Here is a 19,896-nt window from a genome sequence, read left to right as displayed (position 1 = left end):
GTCAGTAGCTCTCATAAGATTAGGATTTTAGTTTTATTCCTATTAAGTTTGAGCCTTAAAAATTTGAATTGAAGATTCTTTACCATCAAAATAAAACTTTAGACCATAAATACAGTTTATAGAGAGACTGGAAACTTTAAATGAAATCCACAAAGGGATTGGGGATCTTATTTTCTTGATCCTTTTATAGTGCATGATTACAGAATATCACAGTTTCTTTTATGGCTCAGTTTATCCAGATAGCTAAAGCTTAACAAAGTTAACAAAGACAAAGAGGCTAGACATAACATATAGTCAGTTACTATCAACCCAAGTAGACCATGGGAATTTATAAATCTTATTTATCGAACATGTTATTCCTAATTTAAATTTTCTAGAAGCCTGGTGTTGAACACAATTAGCAAAGACATACGTAGTTACACATACATCTCTAAATAAGTTTCTGTTAACCTGAGTAGACCTTTATAACCTTAGTAATTTATCATCCATCCTAAACTGAGATGTTTTGGAGACCTGTTGTTGCCTCCTTAGTCTAAAAGGAGATACAATGATAATGAGAGGGCCTAGTAGGACTAAGAAGTTTTATGATTGTTGCTTTAGTTATTTTATACCACGTGGTCATCTTACTCAAGATGGTGGTGAAGTTACATGGTATGTACCCTGTAACCTTAGTAAAGATGGCTGCCAGCCATGTGGTTGCTTCTGTCCTAATGAGATCGTCAGCCAAGATGGAGGCGAGCCTCATGTTGCTGTTTAAAACATCTATTTTCCCAAACACGAGTTGAATTCAAGTTACATGTACAGTGAGTAGATCTAGTTTCCCAAATAAGTGTTGAATCACTTACAGCAAATTAATATTAAACCTTTTGTTACAAGTTTTATGCTTATTTTTTTTGTTGCAGACTTTACAGATTCTTTAACCACACCCAATGAATTTACAAATCCTGAGATAAGAGTGTTTATACAATAGTCTTGGAAGATTTCTTGAGAGCAGAATGCAGAGAAATTGTAGAAATAAAGGATTTTGAAGAGTGAAAAGTAGAGACTTTGGGGATTATAGAGCAGAGAAAGTTTAGATACAGAGATTTGGGGATCATTTGTTTGTATGGTGGCAGAAGCTGTTATGTTTTGGGAGAATTTGAAAATTGAGTATACCAATTTTTGGCCTTTGAACTGTACTAAGTGATGGTTTTTTAGCAGCTCTCTTACCCTGCAAGGAAAAGTCACAAAACATGACAGAACCCACTAGCGAGAGTTTTATTGAGGAAGGGAGAAGGGATAGTTGTGTTCAGGCCTGATAAAAGGACATGTGAGGAAAGGGACGGGGCAGGGTGGGGTGGAAATAGGGTCCAACTTTTTAAGGACCACCCACCCATGTGCACACAGGCCCAAATGGCTACTCCACACATGTGCATAGATCACATGATCACGCCATGTGCTATCTATGTGACCGCTCAGTGCATGGGTTATGTAGGATGTATGACCTGGAAATGGCTAGGCAGAAATGACTAAGTGTCCCACTGGGGCATGTGTGATCATGAGGTCGTGGCTGGAATTCCTATCATCCTGGACTCTTTGTTTTCATAAAAGATGGTGGATGAGTGGGTATGGGGCATTGTTTCTCCCAAAAACTGCTTCCAGCTGACTTGGTTGGCATCGGTTGGCTCTTGGATGGGATAGGGAAGGGGGCTTCTGAAGTAGACAGGTGTTCTGGGATGGTGGGGCTGTCGTCTGCTGCCCTGGAGTTGTCCATCATTCCTGGCTTGGAACTCTGTAGCTAGAGTTTTCCTGCCTGACCCACAGTCAGGACAAATCTCTGTCACCTGCTAGTCCCACAGCCGCTCAGACCCAACCAAGTAAACACAGAGACTTACATTGATTACAAACTGTATGGCCATGCCAGGCTTCTTGCTAACTGTTCTTATATCTTAAATTAGTCCATTTCTATAAATCTATACCTTGCCATCTGGCTTACCGGCATCTTCACATGCTGCTTGTCATGGCAACGGCTGGCAGTGTCTCCCTCCGCCCCTTCCTGTTCTCTCAATTCTCCTCTCTGTTAGTCCCGCCTATACTTCCTGCCTGGCTACTGGCCAATCGGTGTGTTATTTATTGACCAATCAGAGCAAGACATTTGACATACAGACCATCCCACAGCAGAACTCTTTGGCTGTTCATGTCTGACAGGATACTGGTGAGACAGAAAAGCTTAGGAAAAATAATCATTATTATTTTACTTTTTTCTTTGGAGTGTTCCCAGACCAGGAAAATTTGGGTTTGGCACTTATCTGAAGTAGATCTGACCTGTCCAGAAGGGATTAATCTGGTTTCTGGAGCTTGGGAAAAATTTTAAACATATTAAGAAACAGCCAGGCTGGAGAGATGGCTCAGTGATTAAGAGCACTGGCTGCTCTTCTAGAGGTCCTGAGTTCAATTTCCAATATGGTGACTCACAACCATCAATAATGAGATCTGGTCTGTAGATGTAACCAACTGTCTTATTAAATAAGAAACACAGAACCAATGCAAAGAAGAAAGCCAAGAGGTCAGAGCTAAGAGCTAAAACCTTACCCGTCCTCCTGCGGTGGTCCTACCTCTCCGAAAGAGAGCTACTTCCTGTGTTAAAGTCTTTATAAAGACTTTCAGTTCTGCCTTCTCATTGGTTGTAAACCCAACCACATGACCGCCTCATCACTGCCTGTCTGTACAGACCTCCAGGTCTTCTATGGTTGGTATTGAGATTAAAGGCGTGTGTCTCCAATGCTGGCTGTATCCCTGAACACACAGAGATCTACCTAGCTCTGCCTACCAAGTGCTGGGATTAAAGGCGTATGCCACCACCACACGGCTTTCCTATGGCTTGCTAATAGCTCTGACCCCCGGGCAACTTTATTTATTAACATACAAATAACATTTTAGTACAAAATAAAATATCACCATACTGGTCCCTTCTTCTGGCCTGCAGGTATACATGCATATAGAACACTATACATATCAATAATAATTTTTTTAAAAAAGGCACACACTACCTCCGCCAGGCAGAAAGTTATATTTTATGGGGCTAGAGAGATGGCTCAAAGGTTAGGAGTGGTGGCTGCTCTTGTAAAGGTCCTGAGTTCATTTCCCAGCAACCACATGGTGGCTCACAACCATCTGTAGTTAGAACTGGTGCCCTCTTCTGGCCTGCCTGCATACATGCAGGTAGAAACTTATATACATAATAAATAAATCTTAAAAAAAAAAAGAAAGAAACAGCCATGAGAAAATTAAAGCCTTGGGCTGGTGACCATTGTAGTGTTTAGTACTATGCTTAATTTTTATTTGAGATAAGCTTTATTAGAGATAGATTATTTTACGGCACTTGTTTTCTTTATTAGTTTAGCATTTAGGAGACACAGGTGATCAATTGCTGAGAGCATTCAATAGTAATAGACTGTTATATTAAAGTCTGTTTTTGCAGAGCCCAGACACTTTGGGTCTGGGAGTGTAAATACCTTTTGATTGTTACTTTTTTTTCCTTACCATCTGGATACATCTGATGGTCCTTTGTCTCCAGCTCTGTGGTGGTCCCATAACAATCAGCTGAGTAGTTAATTAGGAAAGGGAGAGCTTGTGGGGTGATACCTTATTCCTCTGGAATTGGTGACAAGGCAGTGGATCCTGGTGTCCTCTGGAACTTGAGAGAGCAGGGCTCTGTCTGAGTCGCTGTGTATGAAGAGAGATTTTTCTGGGTGAGATAAAAGGTTCCAGATGAGACAGGTGGACCCAGTGAGGAAAGCCCTCGAGTTTAGCAGCTGTGGGGGTTACAAGAATTACCTTGAAGGGTCCCTGCCTTTAGGGGAAAGGGATGAAGGGCACTGGTCTGGAGGGGAAAGAGGAATGTGGATTGGGGGTAGGCAAGGACTGTTACATGGCTGAGGTAAGGAATGGTCTGTGAAGTTCCACAGGATAGACTTTAGGTGACAGAGCAGGGGAGTTAACAGGCTATCTGGAATGGTTGAAGGTTTGGATAGAAGATCCAGCATTAGAACTGGTCTCCCATATATTAGATCAAACAGAAATTGAAAGAGGCTTCTTAGGAAGAGCCCTGAGCCTGAAAAGAGCTAGAGGCAATAATCTTACCCAGTTGAGGTGAAGTTACTGTGACATCTTAGTAAGAATAGATTTTAAAGACCAGTTGGTACGCTCCACCTTTCCTGAGGATTGAAGACGGTATGAGATATGAAAATGCCAAGGAATGTTAGGAGCCTTAGGTAGTGTCTGAGAAATCTGAGAAGTGAACTCTGGGCCATTGTCAGACTGAAGGGAAGCAGGAACCCCAAACCGAGGAATAATTTATCGGAGAAGGAGATCTGCAACTGTTTGAACCCTCTTATTAGAAGCAGGGTATGCCTCCACCGAATTTGAAAATGAGTCCACCATCATGAGGAGATATTTAATTTTTTGAGACTGAGGGCTGAGAGGAATAGAAAAGAAGTCATCCTTAAGGTCTAGAATTGAGAAGTCAGAGGTTCCTGGAGGATAGTGGACATGAGAGTATAAGGGTTAGGCACTACCAGATGGAGAGGGACCACTGCAGAGTTAATGAGCCGGAGGTCTTGAACCAGATGGTAGGTTCCATTAGACTTCTTAACTACAAGTATGAGGGTGTTAAAAGGCGAAGAGGGTGGATGGAGCAGCTTTTTCCTGAGAAGGTCAGAAATGATAGGTATAAGCTCTGGAGTGAGAGAGGGCACTGAGCTTGGGTAATATATCTGGTAGGGTCCTGTAACTGGATAGTAATAGGCAGATGGTGTCTAGCAATAGAAGGGTTCTGGGTGTCCCAGACTTTTGGGTCTACCTGAGAGGCTGGCAAGGGAAAGGAACTGTTAGAGTCAGTAGGGTGGGTGGCTAGGAGAAGAAGGAGATGAGTTGCTGGCGAGTCTGGGGTGAGGCAAATATGGGGAACAAATGAAATGGATGCTCCTACCTTAGCTAGAAAATCCCTTCCCATGAGAGGCATGGGGCAGGTCAGCACCACTAAGAATGTGTGTGTAAGAGGGATGCCTCTGAAAATACAATTAAGTGGTAGGGTCTGGTGAGGTAGGTAAAGCTGTCCCCCTACCCCGACAATAAGGAGACAAGGAGAGGTGGGACCCCAAAACTCCCTGAGGACTGAGTAAGTGGCTCCAGTATCCAGAAGGAAGGAGATGGGTCACCCAGGTATTATTATTACTACCCTGGGTTCCCTGCATGGGAGTGGCCGGGTGGGACCCGTGCAGCTTCAGTCGTTGCTGAAGGCCAAGCCTAGGAAGTCAGCCAGAAGGTGGTCCTGATGTGGAGTCCCCATGCCGCTAGGTGCATTGGGACAGTCAGCTGACCAGTGGTCCTTTTGGCAGCATTTTGGACAAGGCCTTATCAGTCCCCCACCCATGGGGCGGTGGTGCAAGCCTGGGTCCAATGACCATCTTTCCTGCACTTGAAACAGGGACCCAGTGGCTTTCGGGGAGCTGGTCGGACAGCATGTGCCAGCATTTGGCAGTTCCTTTTTTGGGCTTTTTCATCTCTGGTACACCTTAAATGCCACTGCTAACACTTCTGCCTATGGGGTCAAAGGGCCTCTCTCTAAGAATTTAAGTTTCACCCTTATGTCAGGGAAGCTCTGTGAGACAAAGTGGGTCATAAGGAGCTGCCTTCCCTCTGAGCTTTCAGGATCTGGGCTAGTATATTGAAGAGGGGCCTTAGTGAGCTGTTCTAAGAAATGAGATGGATTTTCATCCTTATCTTGAATTATAATTTTTAGCTTTTCATAGTTTACTGGTTTTAGGGCAGCCTTATGGAGGCCTGCCAGGAGGCAGGTAATAAACCTATCCCTGGCTAGAGACCCACCCTGGGTGTAATAATCCCAATGTGGGTCCTGATCAGGAACTGCCTCAGCCCCTGGAGGGTATACAGGGTTAGTTTGGTGAACCTCATCTGCATGTGTTCTAGCCTGCTCCCAAATCCACCTGAGCTCCTTAGGAAGTAGGTTTTTAGCAAGTATCATATATATATCATGAAAGGTAAGACTATAAGATTGAGTAATATATTAAAATTGTTTAATAAAGGAAGCAGAATTAGAGGTATAAGAACCCAGTTTCTTTTCTATCTGAGAGAGTTCTGCGAGAGAGAATGGGACATGGACCTTAACCAGTCCATCCACTCTGGCCATCTCTTACAAAAGGAGAATGGTTGGGGTCAGACCCTTTAGCAGTCCAAGAGCGGGTAGTGGTAGGTGTGAAGGTTGGAGCCAGAGCTGAAACAGCAGCTGTTGAAGAGGAGGAGGAAGCCAGAGGAGGAGCCAAAGGGACAGGTGCCCTGGGAGCAAGAGTGGGAGTGACAAGTCAGATAGGCAGAGGTTCATTTGCAGGATCCAGAGTTAAAGGCTCCGGAGTCAGAGATTCGTCCGGTTCAGGCATAGCTAAGAACATATGGGCAGGAGAGAAGAAATCGAGAAGAGAAGGTTTAGAGCTTAGACAGAAAAAAGCTATAATATAAGGCAACTCCTTCCATTTGCCTATTTACTGGCAGAAGTAAGATAATTCCCATAATATATTGTGGTCTAAGGAACTGCTGGGTGGCCATTTTTTTGTTGTTTTCTAAGGCATATTTGGACCATCTCTCAGTACAGAGGCGGACAAGCTTAGGAATCTTTAAGCAAGGCATTAAGGTGAGAGGCTTTAGAGCTTCCAGAAGGCATCCTAGGGGAGAGGTGGGACTGATGGGAGAATTATATCTCAAACTGCAGACATGGGAGATGGCTAGAAATTTTAACCTGCAATAGGGACTGACCATAGCCAGTTAAGACCGTGGTCAGGGATACCCTCAGTCTCAGGTACTTCAGAGGGATGCCGGATACTCGACAGTCATTCCCACGGGTCCAGGAAACTGTTTACGCTGGCTGAAAAGTGGGGGGCTTACCAATCGAAGTAGCTGGTGGTGTGTGCAGGATCCAGCAGCCAGGCAAATGGACAGTGGGCTGTCGTGGACGGAGCAGATTCCCCAGGTACAGGTTCCCAGGCACAAAGCACCAGGAGGGCCTGTTGTGCATGGCACCAATGATGGTTTTTAGTGGCACTCTTACCCTGCGAGGAAAAGTCACGAAACATGACAGAACCCACTAGCAAGAGTTTTATTAAGGAAGGGAGAAGAGATAGATGTGATCAGGCCTGTGGAAGGATGCGTGAGGGAAGGGGGAAGGGGGACATGGGGCCTGCCCTTTTTTTTTTTTCTTCTGTTTTTTGAGACAGGGTCTCTCTGTGTAGCTTTGGAGCCTGTCCTGGAACTCACTCTGTAGCCCAGGCAGGCCTCGAACTCACAGAGATCCGCCTGCCTCTGCCTCCCGAGTGCTGGGTTTAAAAGCGTGCGCCAACACCACCCGGGGCCTGCCTTTTAAGGATCACCTTGCGCATACACACAAAGGCCCATGTGGCTACTCCACTTGGCTACTCCATGCATTTGCATAGATCATGTGGTCAAACCATGCACGATTTATGTGACCACGCAGAGTATGGGTTACATAGCATGTATGACCCGGCAATGGCTACGTGGAAATGACTAAGTGGCATGCGTGATCATGGGGGCATGGCTGGAATTCCTATCACTGAGGCCACACCATTTGCAGCAAGACAGTGAGGTTTTAATAAAATCTCTGAGTCCAAGCATGAAAGGAGAGAGAGCTGAAAAATGAACTCCACCAAAGAGAGGGTTCCTCTAAGCTCCAGTGTAGCCAGGAGGGACAGGGTTCAAAATAGGAACTTTGCCTGCGGGAAGACTCATAGAGGCCACAAGGGTGTAGAGAAGCTGAGGGACTGCGGCTCCTCAGGGGAGGCAAGGATGCTCCCAGGAAAGAGCTGACCACGAAGGGAGCAGAGGAGGTAAGTGTTGTGGTGACAAGAATTTCAATCCAGGGGATCCCCATGCACACTGAGAGGCTTGTCAGAGAGAAATGTCCCAACACAGAGCAGAGGTGAGAGGGGCCGAGTAGGGCGAGAGGAGCTTCCTGGCACACTGGTGAGGCTTTTGTAGTAATAGTAGACAAAGCAGGCAGCTCCGGGGTAACACCCAGTAGAAGAGGAGAGATGAGCGGTTAGAGCAGGTAGAGGATAAACAGCTGGGGAGGTGCACTGGGAGAGGCCTCTGGAAAAAGGGAGGGTTCTGATAGAGGGAGATGATGTGTAAGGGTTGCTTACATGGTGGGGCCCCAGAGGGCGTAGGAAGCTTCTTAGTAGAGAGATGAGGATTTAGAAGGCTCCAGGAGCCAGAGAGAGGCCACTTACCGAGTAGGTGAGGAAAGGCGGATGGTTAGAGCAGGTAGAAGGAAGAAGCTATGAAGAGGAGGACTCTAGAATTTGGAGTCAAATCTGGTGGATGGCAGAAGCTGGCAGAAACAAATGATCCCACATACCTCGGTAGAGTCTGGTCAGCAGCTTGGTCCCGTGGAAGGGATCTCATTTACGCCAATCCTGTGGTTTAGGCACTAGAAGAATGAAAATGAGGCTTGCCCACTGCTGGGAATGGTTGAGGAAAAGGGTTGTAATGTAGATATGAGGAAGAGAACAGCCAGAGGCACCTGGAAGGGTCCAGACTGAACTGGACTGTTGGGGGTGGGGGTGGGGGTGGCGGGGGAGAGAGGAAAGGAAGGAGAAGTGGATCAAGAGAGGAGCTGTGCATATAATTATTTTCATTGCTACTCATAACTGTAATTTTGCCCCGGCCAGCGGGGTGTCAAGGGGGGCGACCCACCTGTGGGGGAGAATGAGAGGGATGGGAGACACGAGAGAAGACAGCAAGACAGTGTGTTCTGATCAAGCTGCAAATTTTATTCTCCTCAGCAAGGCTTATATAGCATGGGAGGGGGAGGGAAGGAGGGAAGGGGTGCACGACGTGCAGTACGTGCAGGTGAAGGGGGACGTGCAGGTGAAGGGCTACGTGCAAGTCGTGCAAGTCGTGCAAGTCGTGAGGCTGCTAGGTGGTAAGGTCACTGGCCAAGGCCCATTGTTCTGTTGCTATGCTACCTGACCTGCCTGACCTGTTCCTTATCTTTGGTTTAGGGTAGGGGCTTGTTCTCTGGCTTAGCTAGTACTTTTCCATGGTCCATGTTTGGTCTCTGACATAATTTTGCCACTGTTATGAATTGTAATATAAATATCTGATATTCCGATGGTCTTAGTCAATGTTAGATTCAAAATTAAGCCCCACCTGCCCAAGGACCAGGTAACTTCCTGAGATTCTAGGAACTGTAGTTCTTGGAAACTGACAACAAAGCCTCATGGGAAAGTATGGTGACCTGTGGGTTTTGCCCATATTAAGCTCCACCAACAGTGTCTTAGGACCAACCTGGAAAGTTTCCAGTTGATGATGATCCTTGCCATATTCCATCTTGGTCAGTGTTTAGTATTTTTAATAAAAGCTTGCTTAAATTCGAGAGAGAGAGAGAGAGAGAGAGAGAGAGAGAGAGAGAGAGAGAGAGAGAGAGAGAGAGAGGAGCTGTGCACCAAGAGGCCAAGAGCAAGCCAAGAGAGCCAAGAGGAGAACCAGGAGCAAGGAACGAAGCCAAGAGAGCTTCAGTCAAAACGGCTGAGTTCTATAAGGAAGGGAAGCTGGGAGAAGCAAAGCCCCGCCCCTGGGAGGAAGAGTTTAGGGTAAGGGGGTGAGATGAGAGGTGCTGGGAGGAGCCACAGGTACAGAGTGAGACTTCTCCTGGGTTTCTTTGAGATCTAACATTAACAACTAAAAGTGACTCAATGTATCAATAGCACAGAAGTAAAGTAACACCTGTGCAAGGTTGGGAAACTCTTGAATCAACTGTGGGACACCCCTCAGAGCTATTTTATCAGAGGAGTAAAAGAGTTGAATGTTTACAACCACAGCTCTTACTAGTTTTGTTTTTTGTTTGTTTGTTTGTTTGTTTTGGTTTTTTGAGACAGGGTTTCTCTGTGAAGCTTTGGAGCCTTTCCTAGATCTCACTCAGTAGCCCAGGCTGGCCTCGAACTCACAGAGATCTGCCTGTCTCTGCTCTTACTAGTTCTTATTTGTGGGTTGTTCTTAAGTGCAGGGCCCGAGTTAATTTCCTGATATTTCTGGGTAGTGAAAAGAAGCTTCAGTTGGAAAGATGTCGAGCAAAGAAATGCATGTGCTGGGTACCAGCCAGGGAAGTTGTGCATTACAGGATTGTGTAACTGTGTCACTTCTGTAAAAGTAGCCTCTTTTCTCTCTCTAACTAGATTTCCTCAGCTTTTCCTTAAGCCTTATCTGGTTTCATTCTTGTTGCTGTGATGAAACTCAGATGGACACAGTTTTGGGGAGGACAGAGTTTCAGATTACTGCCAACACTGAGGGAAGTCAGGGCAGGAGCTCAAGGCAGAAACCGTAGAGGAATGCTGCTTGTAGCTCATTCATACACTTATGCTTAGCTAGCTTTCTTTTCTAGCCTGGGGAATGGTACTGTCCATAGTGGGCGGGGTCCTCCCACATCAATTTAACAATCAAGACAGTCCCTACAGGCCAATCTGATCTGGGGGATCATTCAATTGAGATTCCCTTTTCAGGTGACTCTGGGCTGTGTTAAGCTGACAGCTAAAGCTAACTAATACAGGGGCCAATATCATATTTGGCTTCTTATCTTATTCTTACTGTCCTATACCATATGTTCCTGCACTTTGTGTCCGCTGTACCAGGCTAAGGAAGCTTGAAGTCTTAAAGTCAGTCAGTTAGATTATCTTTCTCCCTGCCTTAGCCTGAGCATAGTAAAGCCAATATTTCATTGGCTCGAAGGACAATAATATCTATTAGAGCCTGGCTGTCCCAGAGAAATAGAAAGCTATTTTTAAATAAATACACATACTTGGCATAGTGGTGCACACCTTTAATCCCAACACTCAAGAGACATAGGCAGGCAGATCTCTGTGAGTTCAAGGATAGCCTGGTCTACATAGTGAGTTACAGGATGGCCAAGGCTAACTAGAGAGACACAGTCTCAAAAAACAAAGACAATAACAAAAATAAATAACCACTTACTTGGTAAGTGGACACATTGTATTAGACTCCATTTTACAGTTACTTAGAGATAAGGGAAGGGTTGCATGTTATAGATTGTTGAGAACATCCTCTCCTCATCCACCTCCTTCACGTGAACATGTGGAGCCATATGTAATGAGCATGTGATACACTGAGCTTGTGACACACTCGTGGTCCTTTCTCTCCTCCACAGACTCAGTGGTTTGTCCCCATTTCTAGGGGAAACAGATGCAGAGACCATGAATTTTATTGTGAACTGTAGCTGGGATTTTGATGCTGATACCTTCAAAGGACTGTCAGAGGAAGCCAAGGACTTTGTTTCCCGGTTGCTGGTCAAAGAGAAGAGGTATTTTTAGTTGCTGGTCACTTGGTGGCCATTATAATGGACCCTGATCTGTGTGCTGAGCTGGGATGCTGAATTCTTTCTTCTTGGGGAATTTCTTAGTCCATTACTTGGTGGGACATTAAAAGGGGCAGCAGCAGGAGAAAGGGAATTACTCTAAAAACAACTAGGCAGACAGAGTCTTAGACAGAGGTATATATTACAAGTGAGTCCTATTTCCAAGTTATTACTTACAATAAGCTAACGTTGAAAAGAAAGTTGAGATATTGTAGCCTAGCTCTTTCTCTGTCCCACCAGCCAGCTCCCAAATAATGGCACTGAGACTTACTATTAATTACAAATGCTCGGCCTTAGCTTAGGCTTGTCCTACTAGCTCGTTTAAGTTAATTTAACCTGCTTCTATTCATCTACATTTTGCCTTGGGGCTTTTTACCTTTTTTTCATTCTGTATATCCTACTATCTTGCTTCCTCTATGTCTGTCTGGTTGGTCCCTGGCATATCCCCCATATCTTTTTTTCTTTCTGTTTCCCTCTGTCTCTCTTGGGCCTAGATTCCTCTTCCTACTTACTCTCCTTGCCCAGAAGTCCCACTTATACCTCCTGCCTAGCTATTGGCCATTTAGCTTTTTATTAGACCAATCAGGTACCTTAGGCAGGCAAGGTAAACAAATACACACATCTTTACATAGTTAAACAAATATTCTGTAAACAAATGTAACACATCTTTACATAATTAAACTAATATTCTATAACATAAACAAATGCAACAAACACATATTTATGTAATTAAACTAATATTCCACAACATAAACAAATGTAACATATCTTTACATAGTTAAACTAATATTTCACAACAATATATGAAGATGTAATCCTTCAGAATACAAGTCTGAGTACTTCATTTCTTGGCCACAAAGGCCTTTTTAGACTTCAGCAGTACCTTAGGGTGACTACTGTTGTGATGAAACACCATGACCAAAAACAAACTTGGGTAAGAAAGGGTTTATTTCACTCACAGTTCCATGTAACAGTTTGTTATCCAAAGCAGTGAGGGAAGGAACACTCAAGCAGGGCAGGAACCTGGAGGCCAGAGCTGATGCCGAGACCATGGAGGAGTGCTACTTACTGGCTTGCTCCTCATGACTTGCTCAGTCTTTTTTCTTATAGAACTCAGGACCACCAGCCAAGGGATGACATCACCCACAATGGGCTGGGCCCTCCTCCATTAATCACTAATCAACAAAATGCTCTACAGGTTTGCCTACAGCCCCATCTTATGAAGGCATTTTCTCAGTTGAGGATCCCCCTCCTCTCAGATGACCTTTGCTTGTGTCAAATTGACTTAAAATTAGCCAGCACAAGCAGCTCAACCAAGGTCATAGATTGAGCCATTGAGTTTTTTGATACTCAGACATAAAATAATTGAAAATAACCAATGACAACAAAAGTACACTCCCAGGAGAAAGGTCCAAGAGTCCAGTCTTTAGGAAAGCTCACTGCTCTCTGATCTTCAGAGTTTCCTGCTATAAAAACTTTCTAGGTGAAAACCCCAAACCTATAATGCAGATGAGCTGGCTGATGCTTTAAAGACTCTGCCAGGAGAAATGGGTTTTGTTTAAGCATCACATTCTCCTAAAAGCAATCCAAGCAGGCTTTCCTTTGCTCTGCCTTAGCTTCCCAGCCCTCGGGAGGTGGTGTGAGTCAGCTGGATGAAAGCTTACCAGGATGTCAGGACACTTCCACTGACAGCTTCCTGGCTCTTGTAAGGAGGGGTGTGTTGGGCACATGGTGTGAATCTGCCTGAGTGATGAACCTGTTCCATTGACTCAGACCTCCTATCCAACAGAACAGACTTTTGGACAACTATAAAAGGTTAGTGCAACTCAAAGTTTCTACTGTGTTTGACTCCACAGTTGCAGGATGAGCGCCACACAGTGTCTGAAACATGAGTGGTTAAACCATCTGCCCGCCAAAGCCTTGGGATCCAATGTTCGTCTCAGATCCCAACTGTTGCTGCAGAAATATATCGCCCAGAGTAAATGGAAGGTATTTTGTCTTCTGTCCTTTGAAAGAATTACAGCCAAGTTTTAACTAATACATGAATTCTAAGTATAAGGATTATTTAAAGGAAAAACTTTTCTCTCCTGTCATAGATGCTAGCTGGATTAAAAGATGCCACAGGGCTGGGCATGATGGTGCACGCCTTTAATCTCAACAGTCTGAGAGGCAGAGCAAGAGGCATGCAGATCACTGAGTTCAAGGCTAGCGTAGTCTATATATCAAGTTCCAGGACAGCCAGGGTTACATAGTGAGACCAGATTCCAAGACAAACAAAAAAACTAATGAAAATGCTACAGATTAGAAATCACTGGTGCCAGGTGGTGGTGGCACACACCTTTAATCCTAGCACTTGGGAGGCAGAGGCAGGCTGATCTCTGTGAGTTCAAGGCCAGCTTGGTCTCCAAAGCGAGTTACAGGAAAGGCGCAAAGCTACACAGAGAAACCCTGTCTCAAAAAACCAAAAAAAAAGAAGAAAAAAAAGAAAAGAAACCACTGGTATAAAAGTGATGTTAGCCCTTAGTTATCTGAATTCTTGAAGTACCAGGATGAAATTAAGTGCATATTCTCAGCAGTGATAGTAGGGAGGATCCTGGCTTAGCTGTGTGCAGCTTGAGGCTTGATCCTATCACATTTCAGAAATGTGAGATGGGAAAGCCATATTTTAAGTGTTATTCACCACAGATCTGTTTGTTACCATTGACACAGAACCTATCTTAACAGCAGTTGTTTTCCAGGGAACTAGCTTCCCAAAGTGTTGTTGTTGACTTAGATCCCCATGGGGAAAAACAACAACAGGATTTTGTGCTGGGCTCGGCATGTCTGAGGCTCTCAGTTCAAATCTCAGCATCTAACAAACAAACAAACAAACAAACAAACAAACAACAAGAAGCCCCCACAAAACTCCCTCCCCCAACTTAGAAATAGACAATGAAAGCAAAATCCCTTTCCCTGGAGTCAGACCTTAAGCATAAATATGCACACAGCCATGTGTAAAATGTTTGTTTTACACTACTCCAACAGTGTAGGACAGCCTATTTTCTGTTCTGTGCCATTTGCTTAAGAAAAAAAGAAGGCTGCAGGCTGCACAGGTTGGATTTGATGGCCTGTTGGTGATTTAGGAGTCACAATTTTGAAAACGTGTTCCAGAGAGCTCTATTTTCTGCTTGAAAGGACAGAATAATTTTCTTCTCAATCATGGCCTAGAATATGACTGTTGACTATTCTGAAAACCTGGCCTCCTTTAGAGTACCAATTTTATTTGTTTTTCCTTTTATTGAAAATAGATTTTTTTCTCTTACATAATATATTCTGATTATGGTTTTCCACTCCCTTTCTGTCTCTCATTAGAAACAAACAGGCTTCTAAAGGATAATAATATAATGTAATATAATATAAGATAAGATAAGACAAAACAAGGACTGACACTTTGGAATTGGACAAAAACAGAAGGAAAAGAGCCTGAGAGACGGCACAAGAGTCAGAGACTCACTTACTCACTACTAGAGTACCAGTTTTGAATATGCCTACAAGTCTAGACTTGTCTAAGTTTTTTCATCATTTCCTCTTAAGTACTCAATCTAAAGATACATCTTTCTTCTTTTATTCCCCTCCCTCCTTTACTTCAAGAAACATTTCCACGTGGTGACTGCAGTCAACAGGTTAAGGAAATTTCCAACGTGTCCCTAATCTTCAACTCTGCTGCTCCATTGGGCCCAGGAATTTTTGAGGCAACATGAGGTGGTAATATGAAGAGATTATTCAAGATTTTATGTAGTCTGGCCTTTTGCTATTATTGATTCTTATTGGTTTACAAAGAATGATGGAAGAAAGAGAGAGAAAGAAGAAAAAAAGAAAAGGAAAAGGAAGAAAGCAAGGGAGGAAAAAAGATTGCTGCTGCCTTCCTTGTGGATGAAAAGTGTTTTTTTTTTTTTTTTTTTTTTTTTTTAAGCCTTAGGAACATTTCTCTGCCTTGTAAGATCAACAGATCCAATACACTGCTACCTCCCCAGTACCCTTACTTTTAGGAATAAGAGAAGGCATGCTCACGATGGGCAAGGGAAGTCCTACTTGGCTTTTGTCAAATTAGAATTCCAAACTTGTCATGATTAAAGAACTCAGGAAGGGAAGTATGGATCTGGAAAGGGTTAGGAGCAAGAACGGGGAATGAATATGATCAGAACATATTGTATGAAATTCTCAAAGAATTAATAAAATATATTTTAAAAGGGGAATCAGTAGATTTGAGCTGCTTGCAACTGGTCAGAAAAGCTCCTTTCTGCAGTGGGTAGCAATTAGTGCAAAGACTTGGAGCTAGTCAAGTGCAGAGTAAGTGACTGGGAGGCTCAGCTCTGGGTGAGTCATCTTATTTACCTCCCACCATCCAAGGCTCAGGGAGAGCCCCAGAAGAGAGGGCAGAAAGAATCTAAGAGTTGGAGAGGAGGTAAGTGAGTGCTATGAAATGCTGTTTTCTAGACATGACATGGCCTTTACAGGCATCCAACTCACAGCATTTGTAGCTACAAGATCAAGTCGGTCAAAATTCAAACATGGATGGAAGGGAACTCCTGAGGCTCACCCCTATTGGTGGAGCTATTGGTAATCAGTAGCTGATGAGGTAGGGAGAATCATTCTCCTTCAGCCTCTAGTAGTGGTTGTTCATGCCCCAGTGGATACTACATACCTATGTGCACATGGGCGGTACTAGTTAGACTTGGGATATTACTAATAGCACAAAATAAATGAAAAGAGGCCGTGAAGCTAGGAGAGAGATGGGGTGGGAGGACGTTAGGGAAAATTAGAGGCAGGTAGATGGATATGATCAATATGCATTGTACTACTGTATGGAGTGTTCAAAGAATAAACAATATAATTTAAAAAAGAACCCAGTAGATCCTTTGCAAAGAAAGGCATGTCAATGTTTCTCCCAGTACAAAGACCTCCAGTGTCAAGAATTCCTAGAATTATGACTGACTTAAGGCCAACAATCTCATACTGCTCCACTCTGCTCTCAGGATATCTGAGAAGAACCCTCAAATGTTTTAACATCTCTTTTAAGAATCAACATTGGCCAGGTGGTGGTGGTACACTCCTTTAATCCCAGCATTTGGAGCGGGGCGGGGCAAAGGCCAGAGGATCTCTGGGTTCAAGGCCAGCCTGGTCTACAGAGTGAGTTCCAGGACAGCCAGGACTACACAGAGAAACCTTGTCTCAAAAAAACAAAAAGAAAGGAAAAAAAATCAGCCAGGTATAGTGACTACACCTGTAATCCAACCTCAAAAGTTTGAGGCAGGAGGATTTCAAGTTTGAGGCCAGCTGAGCTACATGCTGAGACACTGAGAAAAAAACCCTTCCAATTAAGTAGAAAACAAAAAACAAGAACCAACATTAACCTACATTTCTTTAGTATTATTTGAAATTTTATAGCCTACCAGCCTTCATGACCAAATTTGATTATTTTGAATGTGCTTTTAAAACTTGATATGCAACCCCAGCTTCTCTTCTAATTCTTACCCACACTGATATCTTCTTTCTTGGTTATGAATTTCTAGTCTCTTAAGTCTGGACACTGGTGTACACTGTATGGAAGAAAAAGATGACTGTAATGTCTAGCTTTCTGATGGAAACTCAGAAATGACCCATCGCAGAGCAGTGAAGGGAAATTGCTTTCCTCTAGCCTGTGCATAGTTTAAATAGACATTTCTAGATGCCGATCTATGAAGCCACTGTGGTATGCGCTGCCTTTTGTCCACAGAGAAGACTGTTCTCAATGTGGTGAGCAACTAACACATTGCAAACTTCTCATGTGCATTTGAATATTTTGCCAACTTGTGAAGTGATTTAAAACTAAATCATTCTAATTTCCTTGTTTCTTATTTATTTGTAATATCTCTAATACTTTGTGTGTGTCAGTGTGTATTCACACATGTGTGCATGTTCCCATGGGGCCAGAGGTCAGTGTTGAGTGTCTTCCGCAATTGTTCTATGCTTCCTACTTTGGCTAGATCAGCTAGCCAGCAAGCCCCTGGGGTGCTCCTGTCTCTGATGCTTAGTACTGGATTACAGGCTTTGACATGGGTGCTGGGGGTTAAGTTCAGGTCCTAATGCTTGTATGGCAAACAGTTTATCCCCTGAGCCATCTCTCCAGCCTCCAGATCCCTTTTCATCCAGCACTTCCAGTCACTGTAGTGACTTTTAGATTTTAGTTAGATGTGCATCAGTTTCACAGCTTTCTTATACCCACCCCCAACACACACACACACACACACACACACACACACACACACACACACACACTCTCAAGACTTTCTTGCAGAGAGCCTGAGTACAGACAAGGACTCATTCTGCTGCTGTAGTTCTCAAATTGCAACATTTCTCAGCAATGCTAGCCCTTGTCAGGATGCTGAGGTTTCCAGAACCATCATGTAAAAGTCTGCTCCAAAATGACCACAAATGAACATCTGAAGCAAGGTTGTGGGTGCCATCTTAGAGAGACAGTGATCTGTCAGAGTGTCAGTTATCTTCCTGGGGAAGGATGTAAGGGCAGTCTCCAGAGCCTGGAAAGGACTAGAACTGACCTTCTGAGCTCCATCTAGGAGATTGGTCCTTACCCTCCTGAGACTTAGGACCCTTGGTGGATGCTGAGTCTTCCTGGAAACACACACAGGTTGTTGCACTGATCTGGAGAAGCTTGTCCAAATGCAAAACAAGCCATGCACACAGTTTGAATTTTCTCATCACTCCTCTAAAACATCCATTTAAATTAACTTCAGTAATTTAACCAAGTTGTTAGATACTGACAAGGTGCCAAATATTTGTATTGTTTCTGTTCGGATTAAAGCTCCAAAATCTTGTGTATAATTTAGACTTATAAACACATGCCAATTCAGATGCTATGCTTTTATTAGATAGACTCTGTACCTGGAGTTCATAAACTATACTGTAGAGAATGTATGCATATAGTCAAATACTTTGGAACATACTTAAAACTTTTCATAATAATCAAGTGAGGTGTCCATTTTTACACTTAATTAAAATTAGAAAATTAGTTTAGGGGCTGGAGAGATGGCTCAGCGGCTAAGAGCACCATCTGTTCTTCCAGAGGACCCGGGTTCAGTTCCCAGCACCCACATGGAAGTTCACAACTATCTGTAACTCTAGTTCCAGGGGATCCAACACCCTCACACAGACGTAAATCCTGGCAAAATATCAGTGCACAAGAAATAAAAATACATTTAGAAAAAGAAAATTAGTCACTGGATTAGCTGCATTTAATATTTACTAAGCCTGTTTTAATGGCTTTTGTATTGGGCTGGGCAGGTCTAGAGAGAATCTTGCGTCTCTTTTATTTCTGCATTTCTTTCCCTATGTCTTTGCCTAAGAAATATTTTTTCTCAAAAGCCTCTGTTACTGAACACCCTCGTATTTTAGTTGCAGGAAGTGGAGAAATCAAGGGGGTCCTGAGCTCTAACTGACTGGAATTCCTAATGCTGGAAGGGGCTCTATAAGCTGCCGAATTGTCACCAACAGTCTTGCTTAGCTATGGAATCTACCTGTTAGGCTAGCACCATGCCAGGTAAGATGTGCCCAGTGACCTTGTAGTGATACAACTCTTGAAGGTACAACCAAGTTTTTCAATAGGATTAAAGCCCCCTTCACAGGAGGCACCACATTCTTCCTCTTGTAAAACAGGGCTAAATCCTGTGTCTTGGAAAGACTTGGGTCCCAGTGAGGATTCTGTTGTTTGGTTAGATGGAAATGATGGTCCCTATTAGATTGCCCTCTAAACATTTGTGCTCATACCCATGTACCGTTGCTGCTTTCAGCCTTGAGAAGTTCTTGTTACAGTTGGTGTCTACCTGGTCAAAGCACTAGGAGCAAGTGGCTGTTATGGTGGTCTTCATTATTGATTTGGCACAGCATCCCAATGTCAGAGAAAAACATAATCATACATGCATATCAAGGTTCAGGAAACCCTACAGAAGAGCAGGAAAATGTAAAAACTGGAAGAAAAGGTGGAGTGGGGTATAGTTATTTTCTCTTGGCCTTATGTGGTCATTGATGTCTTGAAGCAAAGGTGTTAAGAAGGTGACCTATGGGAAACCTTGGCCCACAGTCATAGCAGCAAAGGAAACAGCATAAGTGACATCTAGATCTAGGTAGTGGTACTCCACTTTTTGGCTTCTCATGGGCCATGTTGAGTAAAGGATTATTTTGGACCACATATTAAACACAGAAACACCAGTAAAAGCTGGTGAGAAAAAGTTCGTGTATAATTTTATGATATCTGCCTCCACAGATAAGCAAACGTTTCCTCATGTAATAGTCATAATTATATGGTACTCCATTTAGATTCTAAATTTTAGAGAGTCTTTTTAATTGCTGAGCAGGTCCCAAGTTTGAGATCAATTACTAAAACGACTACACCTAAGTAACACAACTTCATCAATTTTTATTTT

At 43.5% G+C, this 19,896-nt stretch overlaps 1 protein-coding gene across 2 annotated transcripts in view; it reads left to right on the top strand.

The window, feature by feature from the left end:
* The window catches only part of Mylk3 (myosin light chain kinase 3), a 52,639-nt gene extending 37,273 nt beyond the window's left edge, over positions 1-15,366 (top strand). For both annotated transcript variants that reach the window (XM_059262665.1, XM_059262664.1), the window contains exons 11-13: positions 11,231-11,383; positions 13,294-13,426; positions 15,068-15,366. In XM_059262665.1, the coding sequence (XP_059118648.1) occupies positions 11,231-11,383; positions 13,294-13,426; positions 15,068-15,127 (346 nt within the window). In that variant the 3' untranslated portion in view covers positions 15,128-15,366. The remainder of the gene's footprint in view (positions 1-11,230; positions 11,384-13,293; positions 13,427-15,067) is intronic.
* Positions 15,367-19,896: the final 4,530 nt, after the last annotated feature.

Source organism: Peromyscus eremicus, chromosome 5 (genome assembly GCF_949786415.1).
Source record: "Peromyscus eremicus chromosome 5, PerEre_H2_v1, whole genome shotgun sequence".
Lineage (NCBI taxonomy): Eukaryota > Metazoa > Chordata > Mammalia > Rodentia > Cricetidae > Peromyscus > Peromyscus eremicus.
The sequence above is the reverse complement of the archived record's forward strand: the minus strand, read 5'-3'. Positions and strand labels throughout refer to the sequence as shown.